This window comes from Onychostoma macrolepis, chromosome 16 (assembly GCF_012432095.1).
Source record: "Onychostoma macrolepis isolate SWU-2019 chromosome 16, ASM1243209v1, whole genome shotgun sequence".
Classification (NCBI taxonomy): Eukaryota; Metazoa; Chordata; class Actinopteri; order Cypriniformes; family Cyprinidae; genus Onychostoma; species Onychostoma macrolepis.
In genome coordinates this window covers 21,126,331-21,143,268 of record NC_081170.1, presented here as the reverse complement: position 1 = coordinate 21,143,268, position 16,938 = coordinate 21,126,331, and the positions used below count along the sequence as shown (strand labels likewise).

At 35.9% G+C, this 16,938-nt stretch overlaps 2 protein-coding genes across 2 annotated transcripts in view; one reads left to right on the top strand and one right to left on the bottom strand.

Annotated features, from left to right (window-relative positions):
- The window catches only part of deptor (DEP domain containing MTOR-interacting protein), a 30,363-nt gene extending 21,306 nt beyond the window's left edge, over positions 1-9,057 (bottom strand). The window contains exons 1-4 of the mRNA XM_058747316.1: positions 8,708-9,057; positions 8,252-8,351; positions 4,447-4,625; positions 3,679-3,802 (exon numbers count right to left, since the gene is read on the bottom strand). Of these exons, the coding sequence (XP_058603299.1) occupies positions 3,679-3,802; positions 4,447-4,625; positions 8,252-8,337 (389 nt within the window). The 5' untranslated portion in view covers positions 8,338-8,351; positions 8,708-9,057. The remainder of the gene's footprint in view (positions 1-3,678; positions 3,803-4,446; positions 4,626-8,251; positions 8,352-8,707) is intronic.
- A 1,029-nt stretch (positions 9,058-10,086) lies between these two features.
- Positions 10,087-16,243, top strand: dscc1 (DNA replication and sister chromatid cohesion 1). Its single transcript, XM_058745662.1, has 9 exons — positions 10,087-10,360; positions 10,495-10,666; positions 10,769-10,903; positions 11,103-11,193; positions 13,192-13,330; positions 13,447-13,499; positions 13,619-13,776; positions 15,516-15,664; positions 15,776-16,243. The coding sequence occupies exons 1-9, from the start codon at positions 10,191-10,193 to the stop codon at positions 15,885-15,887; spliced, it is 1,179 nt and encodes a 392-aa protein (XP_058601645.1). The 5' UTR covers positions 10,087-10,190; the 3' UTR covers positions 15,888-16,243.
- Positions 16,244-16,938: the final 695 nt, after the last annotated feature.

Here is a 16,938-nt window from a genome sequence, read left to right as displayed (position 1 = left end):
CTTTATATTAAGTGGCCTTAACTACTATTTACTTACAGTACATCACAAAATATGTACAATGTACTTATTGTGCTCATGTTGTATTGCAAAACACTTTTGCTGCTATTGAGGTGAGATATGGGTAAGGTTAGAGACAGGTTTGGTGGTCTGGGTAGGTTTAAGGGTGGGTTAAGGTGTAAGGGATGGGTTAACAGTATAATTATAAATGTAATTACAGAAAATAATCATAGACGTAATTACCTGCAGGTATTTTTAAAATATATGTACAATGTAAAAAAACATGTATGTACACAATAAGTGCATTGTACCAAATAATCAGTTTAAATGTAAGTACATAGTAATTAAGGCCACTTAATATAAAGTGGGATCAGATTTTTTGTTGTTGTTTTCTTTTAAAGAAATGAATGCTTTTATTCGGCAAGAATACCTTAAGTTGATACAAATTGACAGTAAGGACATTTGTAATGTTACAAAAGAATTCTGTTTCAAAGAAATGCTACTTTTTGAAGTTTCGATTCATGAAAGTATCCATAAAAATCCACTCCCAGCTATTTTTAGCAGTGATAACAGAAATGTTCCTTGAGCACCGAATCAGTATATTAAATTGATTTCTGAAGGATCATATGACACTGAAAACAAGTAATTCAGCTGGAAATTCAGCTTTTCCATCACATGAATAAATGTCATTTAATACTTTAAAAACAGTAATACTTTACTGTTTTTAAAACCATATCCTGTTGACCCCAAATGTTTGAATACTACTGTAAATATGCAACAACATTTGTCCAGATGTTGCTGAGATTTTTGTAAAAAACTGTAAAATATTTTTTTAACAAAATTTATAACACACTAAATAATCTTTATCATATATTACATTTACCTGAAAATGTTTTATGAAATATATAATGTTCAAACATAATACAATAAATTATTTTATAATATATAATAAAAATGAAAAGAAATTATATATAAATATATATGCATTATTATTATTATTATTATTTGTTGCTGAAAGACAACATGTAAAGGGTAGAGACATGCAGGTAAAATATTGCCAGGGCAAGTTCAAATCTGAACTGATGGTTAAAGTGGAAGTGGAAATGGAAGTGAAAGTGAAAAAATCCTTATAGTTTAACAGTGAATGTGCTATTCCGGAGTTCCCTCGAGCACTACTAACCCTCTAAAAAGATTTCTTTCTTTTCTATTCTTCCAGCATGCATACAGTACTGGAATTCTAGGTGGACGTCTAGGAGTAAAGGGATCCAGATGCATCTATTTTTTTTCAACATCTATTACAACATAAAACCTCCATTAGGACAAAAGGGAACAATCTGAATAAACATCGAAGCAGGAAGTTCTTGAAGCTATTTAAGGGGCCATACGCCTCTTTTTACATTTGGCTTTAGTAACCCAATCCCAAAGTATAAATATACTGAGAACACTAGCAAACAATCCTTTTAAAACACCAGGAAGGCATAAAAAAATACAAAGGTAGTTGACAAAGGCTAATCACGGTTGCTTAGAAACAGATTGCAAAACATTCCTGTCCATTTTCCTATGTAGTTCTTGACCCATAATCATACAAAGTACTCCATATACTCATTTTATATTTATGCTCCATCAGCAGACTGAGCTCTTCATCAATAATGAGAAGCAAACCAAACAAGCTTCCCTAAGAGCAAAGTCTGCCAACACTGACCGCAAGCACAAATGTGTCCATGGTGATTACATAAAGCACACTGGTGGTTTGTGTGACAGATGTCTCCCGCTGGACTTCATCTTCCTGTTATGCAAGAGCAGGACGGCCCGCAGAGGAACGTCTACAGTGCAGCAGGACAGAGAGACTGCATGCTGCTACCTCGACCTCATCCTGGTCATAATCGCAGAGCAAACACAAGCTGCTATTGCAAGATGGGTAAACCATTCATAGCTCAGATTAACCTTGCTTCAACAGTTCACTACTTTAATATTTCATGCAACGAATCAATGATGCAACCAAAAGGCACTTGCCTAGTGTTTGATCCATTGTAAAGTTAAATTAAGACCTGAAAAGAACTGATATTATAATCAGCTTTCAAAGAAACCTTAAACAGAAATTATTTTACATGCCTAAAAGTTTTTTAAACGTAAAAAAAAGAAGAAAAAAAGTCGGGTCCACCTTGATCAGTTTTATTCAAATCTAGGTAACATTTCACAATCCAATCATGACAACGCAGAACCAGAATAATGTTCCCTAGGACTGAGATCCTCAACAAGTTTTTTAAGATCCGACCAAAAAAAAAAAAAAAGAAACTGTATAAAATGCAGACTCTGTATTTGCAAAATAAATATTACGAAGCTCCTTATCCTTGAGGAATTACTTATTAGGCCTACTTAAATATGTTACTAATGACTAAATTACCAGAAATTAATTTAATTTATAAATGACTAGATCACCTATTGTCTATTTGCTACTTTCTATCAAATAAATATAGAGTTCTGGCATGAAACTCTAAGTTGCCGCAGTCTGATAGGTCCAACTCAATTTGACTTAATGACATCATTATCATATGGCTGAGCTGATTGGTTTTCTCCTGTATCAGTAGCCAGTGAGCTCATTGCTCAATATTCAATACCTGGCTTTTGTTTGCTGTAGAAGTTTGGTAGGGCACACATTCATGTATGCTATATGGGGGTTATTCATATGTGTTATATGTGCAGCAGCAGTATTTCTTACATGCTCACAGCAGCATGTTGTGGATGTATTGCTCAGCAGCAACGTAGCAGATCTATTCCACCAAGACCAAATACATTAACATTGTCATGCACATTACCACGCCAATCCCTCCGAGAGTTGTCATGACAGAATTATAATTAAAACAAATAACTGTTTAACTGTTGAGTCATGTACAGAAGTGGATAACAGTACAGCGTAAAAAAAAAAATTGAGGTTGTAAATATAACAAAGATAATTGTAGTATGTGTTACAAAAAAATACTATTTCATTTTTTCCACCTCAAAATGTTATGTTTAATTCAATGTGTTATTTGCCATTTTTTGGTAACTATTTGTAAAATTTAAAGCAATTTCTGAATGAAAACTGTTTTACCACCATTTTTTCAGTGTACACAACGCTAAAAAATATTCAAATATATTTTAAAAAGAAATACAGAAGTCAAGACGAGACAAAAATAAGACTGGAAAACTAATAAAATAAAATGAATATTAAATCAACTTAAAAAAAAACTAATGTTCAGTAAACCAAAAGGAAGTATTTTCTCTCTTCACAGTAAACATATAGAGAGTGTGGTTTTGTGTTGAGCTACATCAGCAAAGCGACAACTTGCAGGTTAAGCAGCTACTTCTAAATGTAACCAGCTGGAACACAGCATGCTCGATCTGCTTGAAACCTGTGTTTCTATGGTCACTGTTAATTTACCGGACAGACTCCAAATGCTCAAAATCAATATGTACAGACTTGTGTCACACATGAACAACAGCACAATCACATCCTAGAGAGGAAGAGTAGAAAGGAAACTACCTTGCTTGGTCTTTAACAACCTCTACCTCAGTAATGAATAATAAGAATCGGAAAAACATGATAATGTTAAGGTTTAACGAATGGACATCAGAAGAAATAGTAAACTATTAATAATTCAATAACCTCTCAGAATTTTAATCATGTATGAAAGCGCTTACTTCTCATATATCCGTTGGCCTCTCATAAAAACTTTGGCTTCGCTGTCCAGTGGAAAGGTTCCGTCATCCTTCCTGAAACGGTAGAACAGCTTCATATCTTTGAACTCCTTGTGCTCATCACAAACTGTGAGGACAAACAGATTTGTTGTAAGTTAACTGCAGCTGAAAAGTTAAAAATACACACTGCTACAAGCAATGGTTTAAAGATCAAACTGGTTTCAGTGCAACAGAGATCATGTTTTTTTCATACTTTTGCACATAAAATTAATTCTGTTATTATTTATCCTTGCTGCTCTTTTCCATATAATGAAAGTGAATGGGGACTTGACCTGTACAGGCTCCAAAATGAGAACAACAAATACCCTAAAAATATCCTAAAAGCGGTCAATATGATTTTGATACTCTAGTACTGATAGAAATTTAAGCTGTTATTCATTGACCTTCCCTTTGCCGCAGCTCAAAAATTTACAAAAAATGGTACATTGTAGCCAAATGATGTGAAGAATCAATTCTAATCAAAGAATCAATTCACAATTCTGATGACCACTTTTATAGAGATTTTTTTTCATTTTTTGGAGCTCAATAGCCTCAGTCCCCATTCACTTTCATTATATGGAAAACAGCAGCCAGGATAATCTTTATACAGGTATGGAATAACATGAGTAAATAATGACATAACGTTCATTTTCAGGTGAAGAATCCCTTTAATATAGTGGAATGCAAATCTAGGAATGCAAGTAGCCTACTGGATGTGGTGGACAAACCCACCATGGTGAATGATGCTCTGGTCAAGAAGTTTCTGCATGATCTTGATGGAAGTATCTCTGTCAGACGCTTCTTTGTGCTCAATTAGCCAATCAACAATCTCCTTGGCCACAAAGCAGTTCGGATAGGTGCGGAGATGATGCCTCCTGTCTTTAATCACCTTAGCCTCATGGAGCCGTAGCCTGGAAAACAGGGAAAAAATCAGATCAACCACCATCTTCCCACATTTTGGTGTGAATTCTCCAATCAGCAACCAGCATTAAATAACCAGCCATACAAAACCTGTAACTTCCCGACACACTTTTTAAAACTGACCTCCATACCTACATTTACAGAGCTATATCCTTCCTGGGTCAATCCATGAAGATCCAGCCTAAAATAACTTTCTGATTTGTCTTAAAAAGTAGAAAAGTTCCAGATAGGAAAACCTACAACTGACATAGAATGAGACAATTTTAAAATGGAAATTCATATTTCAGTTCACCTCACCTCAAATGTGTAATATGTTTAGACTAACCTCGAGTGTGGCACTTGTCTATTATGTCTTTGGTTATTATCATACTTGGATTGAATTTGTCTAATTGTATTCATCTTTATTATGTCATCTGATCTTATGAAACAGTTTTACTGCACCTTTCACTTAATCCTCTGTGTTAGATTAAAGAATTTATGACAACCAGGCCAAACCTTGGTCACTTTCATTTCTTCTCTTCACAGAACAGCACACCTCCACTTAAAACCTCCAAGAGTTTTTTTTTTTTTTTTCGATCAAAAAATACATTTTTGTCATAATTTTTTTCAACCTCATGTCATTTCAAACAAAGACTTACTTTCTTCTGTGAATGACAGAAGAACAGTTTTTGTCCATACAATGAAAGTCAAGGGGTCTGAAATGTTTTCAACCCCACTGACTTTCATTAAATAGACAAAAACAGTTCAAATTATCTTCTTTTGTGTTCTGAACAAAGTCATACAGCTTTGGAACAACATGAGGATAAGTAGATAATGACAGAACTTTAATTTGTGGTGAACTGTCTCTTTAAAAGTTGTAGAAACAATTTGTTCACAACCACAAGAACAGAAACTACAATAAACCATAAAAAGTGCTCAAAGTGTGCAGGTAAAGCTTACACACCCCATTACTGTGTCCATCATATCTTGTCCTAACACTGATATTCTACATATTCTGAATTATATTATCAGCAACAAACAGTCATGCAGCAGTTGACACAATGGCACTGGGCTGACAAGTGACTGAACAAAGACTCACATGACTGTAGCAGTGTGCAGCCAGTAGTTCATACCATTAAAGTGCACTTTTGGCACTTTTTGACACCGAACAATAGAGCAATGGGAGACATGTGGTACAATATTACCATATAATAGCCTGAGTGAGATGTCAGCTACGTCTGGTGTATTCCAGTGGCATATGAGGGGACGACTAAAATGAGTAAGCAAATGAATGTTTATGTGGTTTGCAGTCATGTGGAACTAATGGCCTATTTGGTTCAAATTAATAAGCATTTCATGTTTTATATGAAGTCATATCCATTTCATTTGATTGGGATGCAGCGTTATTATCATGAATGAAAATAAAGCATAAAAATATATATAAAGCATAGTTCAATATATTTCTTTTTTTAATACTTCTGATTATTATGTCACTGTCTCTCCAGATAAAACCCTCTAGTGTATTCTCATTTAAACCTGTCTGCAAACTGAACTCAATTCTGTTTTGACTACGAACAACAAACCTAGACAGAGTAGAGCTAACCTAACAGCCCGACACCTGAATCAGGTACACCTGCCCTGGGACCGGGTAAAATGTGGGCCTGCTGTCACCACCTGATTACTGATTATACAAACCTGAGTCAGCTTTACATAGTAAGGTGGAAGATAAAACTGTTTCACTGTGACCTACAACAACAGAACCAGTCCTGTGATACTGATGTTCCCACACAACTAGGAAATCAAATCTTTCTCTCAAACACCAAAATGATGTCTTTACCTCCAGGGGTCTGTTAGAGATCCCTTAACATTATTATTATTATTATATGCACATGAAACTAAATTACATTCAGGACACTGAATGTGAAATCCTGCACAAGACACAATAAAACAGCTCATAAATAAGGTTTAAATAATAAGTGTTAATGTGAAAAAAAAAAAAAAAAAAAACTACTGCGTCCTGTACTGGGATTTAGCAATTATTAATCAGATGTATCGACTATCACTGTCACAGTTCACTGCGAACGGAGCAGCTGTCTGGAAAAGGACAGAGGCACAAGTATGTTCATCAATCAGTCACATAATGCATAAAAATTCACCACGGTTGTGATCAACTGCAAACAAAAATATATTTTTTTCAATGGAATACAAGACTGTCCCCAGCAGATTTATAGAGGTCATTCCATCAAAAGGGTGTATTTTGTGTACTTTATGAATAAACCAAGACTTTAACAAAGGAAAACATGTTTACTATCCCCATACAAATATTTTCCAAAATGTATGTCCTATGTAGGGTCACAGAGATGCTCTCAGGCTGGATGGCCAGTACTTTTGCTCTGTATTATTCTTAAAGGTATAGTTGACCCAAAAATGAAATTTTTGTCATAATTTACTTACTCTCGTTTTGTTCTAGACCTGTATGAATTTCTTTCTTCTGATGAACACAAATATATATATATATATATTGAAGAATGCAGGTAATCAAACAGTTGTTGGTAGCCACTGACTTCCATATTTTTTTCCATACTAGAAGTTAATGGCTACTGGCAACTGTTTGGTTACCAACATTCTTCAAAATATCTTCTTGAATTTTCATTTTTGGTTGAACCATCTAAATGACTGAAGAAGTCCGCCACATGCCACTGGGAAGAAGTGCAGTGTTTATTATAAATTATTTATCAGTGCACATTAGTATTTTTTAAAAATGAATGTCAGAATCCTTAATCAAATTTTTACATATATGAATAATTCATCTATATCTATATCATGAATTTACAAAATAAACTGGGTGAATTTTAATTTCATGACTTAAAAGATAAAAATAAATAAAATGGAAAAATTGTGTAATGACAAATAAATGTGACCCTGGACCACAAAACCAGTCATAATTAGCACGGTTATATTTGTAGCAATAGCCAACAATATATTGTGTGGGTCAAAATTATCGATTTTTCTTTTAAAAAATCATTAGGATATTAAGTAGGCCTTAAAATCATGTTCCATGAAGATATTTTGTAAATTTCCTACCATAAATATATCAAAAGCTAATTTTTGATTAGTAATGTGCATTGGCAGCATTGCTAAGAACTTAATTTGGACAACTTTAAAGGCGATTTTCTCAATATTTAGATTTTCTTTTCTTTTTTTGCACCCTCAGATTCCAGATTTTCAAATAGTTGTATCTCATCCAAATATTGCCCTATTGGATCCTAACAAACCATTCATCAATGGAAAGCTTATTCATTCAGCTTTCAGATTATGTATTAATCTCAATTTTTTTTTTTTAAATGGACCCTTATGACTGGTTTGGTTTTGTGGTCCAAAGTCACAAATGAGTGTGCCCAACCGCCTGTCTGTGTGTAGCCTACTAAACCTACTATATTTCAATCCCAAATGTGTAATAAAGGAGTAAAGTGTACACATGACACTCTATTCTGGATTCATTGTTTAAACAGCCGCAGTCGCACACTTCGCGACAAACTAGCGACGTCGCGTTTGCAGTTCCATTCATTTAAATGGGAGCGTTCTGGTTTTAAGGCGTCGCGTCGGTGAAATTGGGGCGTCAAGAAGCCACACCTACCGTAACTGTTCTCCTGTAACGAGGACTTCGGCCATGCGCTCCAGCTCAGCAGCCTTCTTCTGCATGGTGTTCCCGATGCCGTCCATCACTGACAGCCGAGCTGAACATGAAATTATACACACAAATGTAACAAATCCGCGTTCGGAGGACAAAAACGCTGCTTGTGAAATGAACTGACGCACAGCGTGCTTGAGTTAGTATTGGGTGTATTGAACACGCCTCTCATATGGCAGATCGGGATAGGCGAGATGACTGTTATGACAGCCTTAATAATATTTGGGGTAGAGAAGACCTGCCCAGTTGAATGATGAGTGAAATCAACACAACGGCATGTTTAAATGTTTTTACATATGCAATATTGATAATTTCATGACTTTCAATGCAAAGATTCATAAGTCTCCATAATGTAAGAACAACAAAATAAACACGCAATGATAAGGAGAAAACATTGTTTACCTTATTAGTTTCGATGCAGAATCGTCAGACTGATCCGAAATGATGTTTTCAGAGGAATAGGAGCGATGTCACTTACAGAGCATCTCTGTTCAGCTGATCACAGATCAAAACGACTCGAAATAACTTGTGTCTTTGTGTGCCATCAAGTGCCCTCAGTCTTCAGTAACGTTACATCCACTCATGTGTTTAAATGTATGAACCGCAAAGCCTTGCAATAAATCACACCGAAGCTTCAAACAAAAGATTATTCCTTGAAGACAGACTCGGGACGATTCGTTTTCTTCACGCTATTGTGAATTGTTTACTATTCTCCACTGAAAGCACGTTACTGCCCATGTTGTAGGGCGAGTCAACTTGACCATCCTCGTAGGGGGAGTTCACCGTGAGGGGCGGAGCTTGGAGCCCATCACTGTACTCCCAAATACACACTTTAAACACCCAGCAAAAAAACCCCGTTTTAATCTAAGATTAAAATGCAACAAAATATGCTGATGTTTCTTCAAAACATGGGTTTAAACTTTAAACTTTTTACGTTGTGTTATATGAAAGACATAAAAAAGTAATATATATTTAATAAATTTTATATAACATTTCATACACAGTGGTAATTCAAAATGCTTAGCATATTTTAACATTTTCAAAAATAAGGATTTTTTTTTCGATTTTAAAATAATCATAAAACGGTCAACAGATGCGTAAGAAATACAATTAACAATAAAAATAAAATAAATGATTTTATTTTTATTTATTTAAAATGTAAAACAAATAAAAATATACATTTTTATTGTGTATTATTATTAGTATATATTTTATCATCACAGACCTGTTTTCAGTTCTGAAATATAACAATCTAGAATTATTTATATAAAAATAAGAATATAAATTATTGCATTTTTTAAAAAAATATGAAAATAGAGATAAGCATAAACATTTTAATATACTGCATGTTTATTGTGTGATTATTTGCGTGTGGTTTTATTTATTTGCTTGCTTACTTAATTATTTGTTTATTTATTTTATTTTATTTTATTATTAAAAATTACAAAACAGTCCAGAGCTGTGGTGTCATGTCCACCACAACAAACAATTTTGCCCCATTAAAGCTTTTCTAAAGTAAGTGTACGTTTACCAAGGACAACATTCTTGAGATAAAATATGGGACATTATGTATATGTAAAACAGCAAACGCCTCTTGGGGACATGATACTGTGTAGAGATAGTGTTCAATGGCACTCGACATTTTTGTGAGCTTCAAACCAACAACAGGAAAGAACAGGCCAGTAAATGAAATCGTGTCATGAAGCGCCATCTAGTGGACAAGTAACGTTTACACACTGTTACGGGTCCGCCTCAAAACGTTCATTGGCTCATTCTACTGTCAATCAACTTTCTCTTCCGGCCAAAATATTGCGGGAAAGTTGAGTGAAGGCAACAGCACAAGCCTTTATGTTGAGTCGCCTTGGATAAAACTAATTTTGACAGCATGAGGACATTAGAAGAGGTTCAAGCCACACTACAAATCGCTAAAGTAAATGAAGAAGACCTGCAGCCCGTCACTTACTGTCTTTCTTTCGGAGACAATGTATCGTCGGGCGATTATTGTCTCATGCAGCTGGATGACACACTTTGCAAACACATTGAAGCAGGCGAGAGGTAGCTATTATTTCTTTCTTACCATCTCAGCATTAATTTAGCCAGAAATGAATTGCAAAAGTTGAAGTACAGTGTAGTAGCGCGTGATCTTTTGGAACCATTCATCTGTCGTGAATGTCTGTTTTTCTCATTAGTCTAATAGTCAGAGGTGATAAAGACGAGCATGCAGTTCTGTGCAGTGAAGACAAGACGTACGACTTGAAAATTGCAGACACGTCAAATCTGCTGCTGTTTGTACCAGGATGTGAAACTCCAGACCAGCTGCCTGACATCTCAGCATCTCCTCAACAACTCATGCATGCACAGGTCACTGGAGAAGTCATTCCTGAAGATGGGATTTTATCCTTTATTGATGGATTGTTTAATGCTGATTGTGTGCATTGTCAAATAACTTTTTTTATTTTCCAGATTTGGGGTTTTTCAAATTGTTACTGGGAGCTGAGAAGGCAGAGGCCAAGGTTAAAGAAGCTGAAGAAACTTCTCATGGAGAATCCATATGACGGTCCGGCGGTGGGCATGCAGGAGGAGGCGCCAGGGCCGAAGGTACACCACTGCTGTTTAGAAAGAGTTAGTAGTTATTAGCCTGTTCTGAGATTTAGGTGTGTACATTTATTTTCTGTAATTACCAATACTTTTAACAGTGCTTGTACTTTTAAAAGCTTTGAGAAAATGAATTGAGCTTATTCATCTTCTTGTCCAAAAGTCACATCAAATGTTTTTGTTTTTATTTTTCATTTGTTAGTACACTATGGATGACCTTCTTGAAAGAATACAAGCAAGCAGAGAAGAAATCGAGGCACATCTTCAGAATGTCCATGCTTGTGAAATTGACGGTGAGCCAATGAGATGTTTTTTTTTTAAACGTATAAATAAAATTATTTGAAAGAGCCACCCCTAAAACAATATATTATTCTCTATGTATTCTTAGATATATATTGGATATGAAAACTTGTGAATACAGTAATTCATTTAGATTTGTAGGGGAGCCCTTAGAATTGGGGCAGATGGGTCCTAGAGACATGTTGTTGCTGGATGTTACTGTGATTAATATTATTGCTTAATGTAGTAATTATTCTAATTCTAAAGGCAGTGGCGGTTCTACATTGAATTACTCCCCGGGCGAGACCCCCTCTGAGCGCCCCATCCGAGAAAAAAAATTGTAGGTTTTTTGGCTAAAAAATTTTGTACAAACGGTTTTACTATAACAATATAAGTGTAAGACAAGCTTATATTTCTCAATTGCACAAATCCTTCAACATGAAAAACACAATTCTGCACAAAACAGTATAAGTTATCAGAACTTAAATAAATATACTCTATATACATAATAAACACTGTGTTTATTTGGCACTCGACAATCAACAGATTTCCCATCCCCCAACACTGTCACTCACGACCAGAAGTCAAGACTAAACCACAAAGTGAAAATAGCAGTATTCTTTAGTGATATGTTATTTACACAGTGCAGATAGCTTTAGATTATATTTATTCTATGTTAAAATAAAATAAAAACATGGCGAAAAACATTATTAGAGAAAAACATTACTTATTGCAAAAATAGTGGTAATTATCTGCACTTCTGCATTGTAATACAGTATAAAATAGTATGCAATAACTTATTGAGTGTAATTTTTTAATTTTATTTCTAATTATTAAATGGATGCCACCTTATTGGGACAAAAGCCCTCTCTACACCTACCCTAACCCTACCCGATACTTTATGTTCAACTCTTTGATTATTTCCTTCATTTTTATTAAAAAATAAATGCTTTTCTGATGTGATTTGAAATTTAAAAAGCGAGAAAAAAAGTTCGCCAAAAGGCAGATTCGAACCCCGGTCGATCGTGTCAAAAGAAGTGTATTGCAAACTTTACCATCTGCACCACTGAATCTGACAACTAGTAACCGTCTTTTGCATATTTGACTATCCCAATCATACATTTGTGGGTGGAGTTAATGTAAATAGCCTCTGCCAGCAACATAGCTATTTGCACTTAAATAGACACTCCGATTTTTTGCTACAGCACCCTCCGCACCCCCACTTCCCGTGCCCCTGGGTGTGACTGACTTTAGCCCACTTGTCCCACTAATTTGAGAGAGGTGAACTGTCCGCCGCCACACCCCCTCCTTTCCACTTCTCACACAGCTTCTGTGCTCGGTACCTTCTCAACAAGCAGGGCGCCAATTTGCCAATTCCGCACAGTTATATGATAGATAATATGATAGATAATAGAAAACCGCTTAGCGGCGCAGATGATTTTTTTTTTCCAAGTGCTTGTGCCGCCCCCCACGTGTCATGAAAAAATGCCGCCCCGGGCGGCTGCCCCGTTCGCCCATGCCTAAAACCGCCACTGTCTAAAGGTAATATTTAATAATGAAACATTACTGTTTAATAATGCACTTACATCTTAAACTTCACTGTGCATCTTAAACTATTATTGTATTTTTATATATATATATATATATTATTGATTTTGATAATTTTACATTAGTAAAAGTTAATAAAATAAATTACTAATAAAATTACTGAGATTATTTCAGATGTACTTCTGTACAACAGATTCTGTTGAAATCAAAGAGTTTTTACTGAAGAATTAGTAGCAGGTAGTTTTATCATTTTCAATTTTGTGGTATAACAACTAAATTAGCAGATGTTTCAGTTTATTTAACCTGAGAATATATTGGAAGATCTTGTTCATGCAAAATTCTCTAAACATATTTCAAACGATCAGAAAATGCATAATGTTCATTCAAAAGGAGGACGTCTTCCTCTATTATGGGGATAATGTGTTCTCTATAGGTGAAGTGAGTTGTTCAACCTGTGTTTGTAGGATTTTGGAGGATCCTGGATTTTGATTATGAAATGAAGATCCTCGGTTATGTGACCCAGCTGGTGGACTCAGAGTCTTGGTCTTTCAGCAAAGTTTCTCTCAGTGTCTGTCTGGAAGAGCTAGGATCCCTTGAGCCAAAGTGAGTTATGATGAAAGATTAGGGAATTATGAAAAGAGAAAAACAGCAGATCACCCCCAAAAAAGCTTGTTGTTGTTGTTGTTTTACATTCTACATGTTACTTGTTCTCTAATCAGAGCCATGATAGAACACTGCCTGAACTGTTATGGAAGACGCTACAGTAATGGAGGTTAGCGTTTCTTTTTCATTTGTTTGTTTGTTTATACTGGCTGTGCGTTATGAATTTGATGGATAAAGGACCCTTAGTTTTTTTCCATTCACATGTTTGTATTTATCAATTCCTTTTAGATGGCCAGGTGATGTATGCACTGGATGAGGACAAAGTATGTAGAGCCACAGCTCAGCTGCTTCTGCAAAACGCTGTGAAGTTCAACCTGTCAGAGTTCCAGAAGGTTTGGCAGCAGAGCGTTCCTGAGGGAATGAGCACTAGACTGGATCAGCTCCGGGTGAGTTTAGTTTAGTAACCCGGTTCATCATATTCAAGAGATATACACAGGCATGCCTCATGCCCTAATGAGTTTTTGTTTTATATTTATTGCATATGATGTAGTTATATCACACAAACAAGTGTTTTTTTTTTGTTTTTTTTTATTATCTGCACAATTGCAAATGTGATATAATCAATAAGTTCAGTAAACAAACAAGTGAGTTCTATTTTAGACATAATATTGTCTGTTTTTACATTGACATTGTATTGTCTTATTTCACCATCAAAAATTTCCTAATTAAACCACAGCAGAACTGTTGTTCATCTCCGAGCAACACACAGTGGCAGATCGTTACTGAATGAATCTGTATTTTGAACCAGTCAGTTTAAATAATGATTAACGCTTACAGTAAACACAGCTCCATTCCTGAATGGATCAGCCATTTGAAGGAGTTGGTTGAATGAATGACTCACTCACTCACTGGACTAACTCATTAAGACAGTGACTTGCTGCCACCTACTGGTGGTTTTAGTTTCATAAAGAAAAAAGTCATTTCACATTTAAAATTTTAATTGTAAATGTATCAATGCCACTTCAGATGCCGCTTCTGTGTCACCTTGGCCTTATATAGATAAAACTGTCCTTATATAAATCATAATGCCTCTGGTCACCACACAGAATATTAAAGGGTTAGTTCACCCAAAAATGAAAATTAGCTGGGTGGGTGTTTCTGTTGAACAGTCCAAAACACATCAAATAAAGTGCCCGCATCCATAAAACGTGCCTCGCACGGCTCCGGGGGGTGAATAAAAGCCTCCTGTAGTGAATCCATGCGTTTTTATAAGAAAACGTAATAAACACTTTTCTCTCACTTGAAGTGAAGTGACATACAGCCAAGTATGGTGACCCATACTCGGAATTTGTGCTCTGCATTTAACCCATCCAACGTGCACACACACAGCAGTGAACACACACACACCGTGAACACACACCCAGAGCAGTGGGCAGCCATTTATGCTGCGGTGGAGAGAGCGCTGGACAATCCCTGCCGGCCCGAGACTCGAACTCACAACCTTTGGATTACTAGTCCGACTCTCTAACCATTAGGCCACGACTTCCCCACTCTGCTACCTGTCGTGCACGGAAGCTGTTCCGGTGGATGACGTAGGACGTATGTGCAGCACGCGGGACTCTGAGATATACTAGTCTCACGAGTTTGTTTTCAGGAGCAAAGGAAGAAACGTTTCCTAACTTTAGCTTATCTCAAAATCTTCCTTCCGCTTCCACATTCAGATGAAAACGCATGGATTCGCTACAGAAGGCCTTTGTTCACCACCCAGAGCCGTGTTAGGCACATTTTATTATGGATGCGTGCACTTTATTTGACGTCTTGTGGGCTGTTGAAAAGAAACACCCACCCACTGCAATGATAACGCTTGGAATAGCCAGGACAATTTTTAAAGTCATATACTCCTAGGATGCCTCGAGGGTGAGTAAAACAGGCTAATTTTCATTTTTGGGTGAACTAACCTTTTAAGAGCTTCAGAAGTCAGCTGACAGGCTTTAACTAGCCAAGATACCTGCACAAAAACATACTCGGCAAAATATCATGTAATTCAACAATCTCAGAAAATATTGATATTTTTGTTACTATTTTCCACTCTTACTATGCAATATTTATTTAAGTCTTAAAAAGCCTTAAATTTGACTTTAAAGATGTGTAGCACCAGTTTATATTAATGTTTTGTGTTATTCAGGGTTTAGCTCTGTTAGATCGAAGCTCTAAACCAGAGACCATCTCACTGCTGCGGGTAGAAGATCTGCCTGAAGATACGCTGGAGAGATTCAACAACCTCTTCAGCCTGAGAGAAAAATGGACACAGGATGACATTGAACCCTACATACAGTAAGTATATTGACATTGGAACTCTTTGAATCTGCATTTTTGTTTTGCTGACATAGACCATATGTTAAGTTTTGGGGAAAAAACAAAAAAAGACTGTTGTTTGATCAACAGAGATCTCTGTGGAGAGAAGCAGTCAACTGGAGCTCTCCTGACCAAACATGCACGTTCATCTGTACAAAATGGTATTAAGGTCTACAATTCAAGAAGACCTGTTGCAACTTAACAGTAAAAACAAATCACTGTAAAGCCACTGGTTGCTGCCTTATATGTTGTTCGGTTGAAAATAAAAAACACATTAAATATTGTTATACTGTAGCTTAGTGTGGAAAATGTCATTTTTATTCAAATCTGCACTACAGTATAACTGTAAAGTGGGGAGAAAATTTTGCAAACTGAAAGTGACAGTATTTTTATATTATATTGCACGCTTTCTAAATATCTTATGATATGACCCCTTTAAGTGTTGGTTTAATTTAAGTACAGTGGAAGAAAATTGAGAACAAATGTGAAGAGAAGGGTGTTTTAGAGCAAAGCGAGTTGAGGGAGAACTTCAGGGCAGCGTAAGTTAGATGAACTGTGAAGTGTGAAAACAAGAATAAAACTTTGTAAAGGAAAACCGTAGGTTTTAACTAATCAGTAAATGCTCGTTTTATTTTCTGATATAGGCATATATAATCTGCTGTTATGCAGTTCTGAGAGACTTCTCTAAGGAACTCTTCTAGACAAGAAACAATTCTTAAAAAATAAAAACTTTCCATTTTATAATTTCCACCAAACATTCGACATTCTACTAGGTTTCCTTTGTCAGTTCCTCCTCAGTGATCGATCAAACAGAATTCGCCAAACTGTCTTGTGACTGGAACAGTTGAGTTGAACTTGGTTACACTATTACCTGTGTTGTGAAGAAGAGTGACCAAAGTGATGGAACAGCTGTGACTGGTCAGAAAATGATCTTCCTTCAGCTTGCAGCCCCAATTATGAACATCGTCTCAATAGAAAATACAATAATCATCCAAAATAAAAATGTGTTTTAATGTATATAGACAATATATAAAAATTGTAATGCTTTATGGCACATAACACTTTTTTGGTTTGTTTCTCTTTGAAACTATAACATCTATATGTGACGCCCCCAATTGTTGGTTCTTCACAATTGATGACACTAATGTTGCTTCTGCATGTGTAAATGCATTAAAGGGAATGGTGGTTCCACTAGACCGATAGAGGGCGCTGTGAGAGTGCAGTGTGTTGCAAGGCGTCTGTTGGGTTGCTGG

Bases quoted from the DNA above. Each gene is read 5' to 3' on its own strand.
- dscc1 (XM_058745662.1), top strand. From the start codon at position 10,191: ATGAGGACATTAGAAGAGGTTCAAGCCACACTACAAATCGCTAAAGTA. The intron at 10,361-10,494 runs GTAGCTATTATT...TTTTCTCATTAG, and splicing joins CACATTGAAGCAGGCGAGAG to TCTAATAGTCAGAGGTGATA. The intron at 15,665-15,775 runs GTAAGTATATTG...TTTGATCAACAG, and splicing joins GACATTGAACCCTACATACA to AGATCTCTGTGGAGAGAAGC.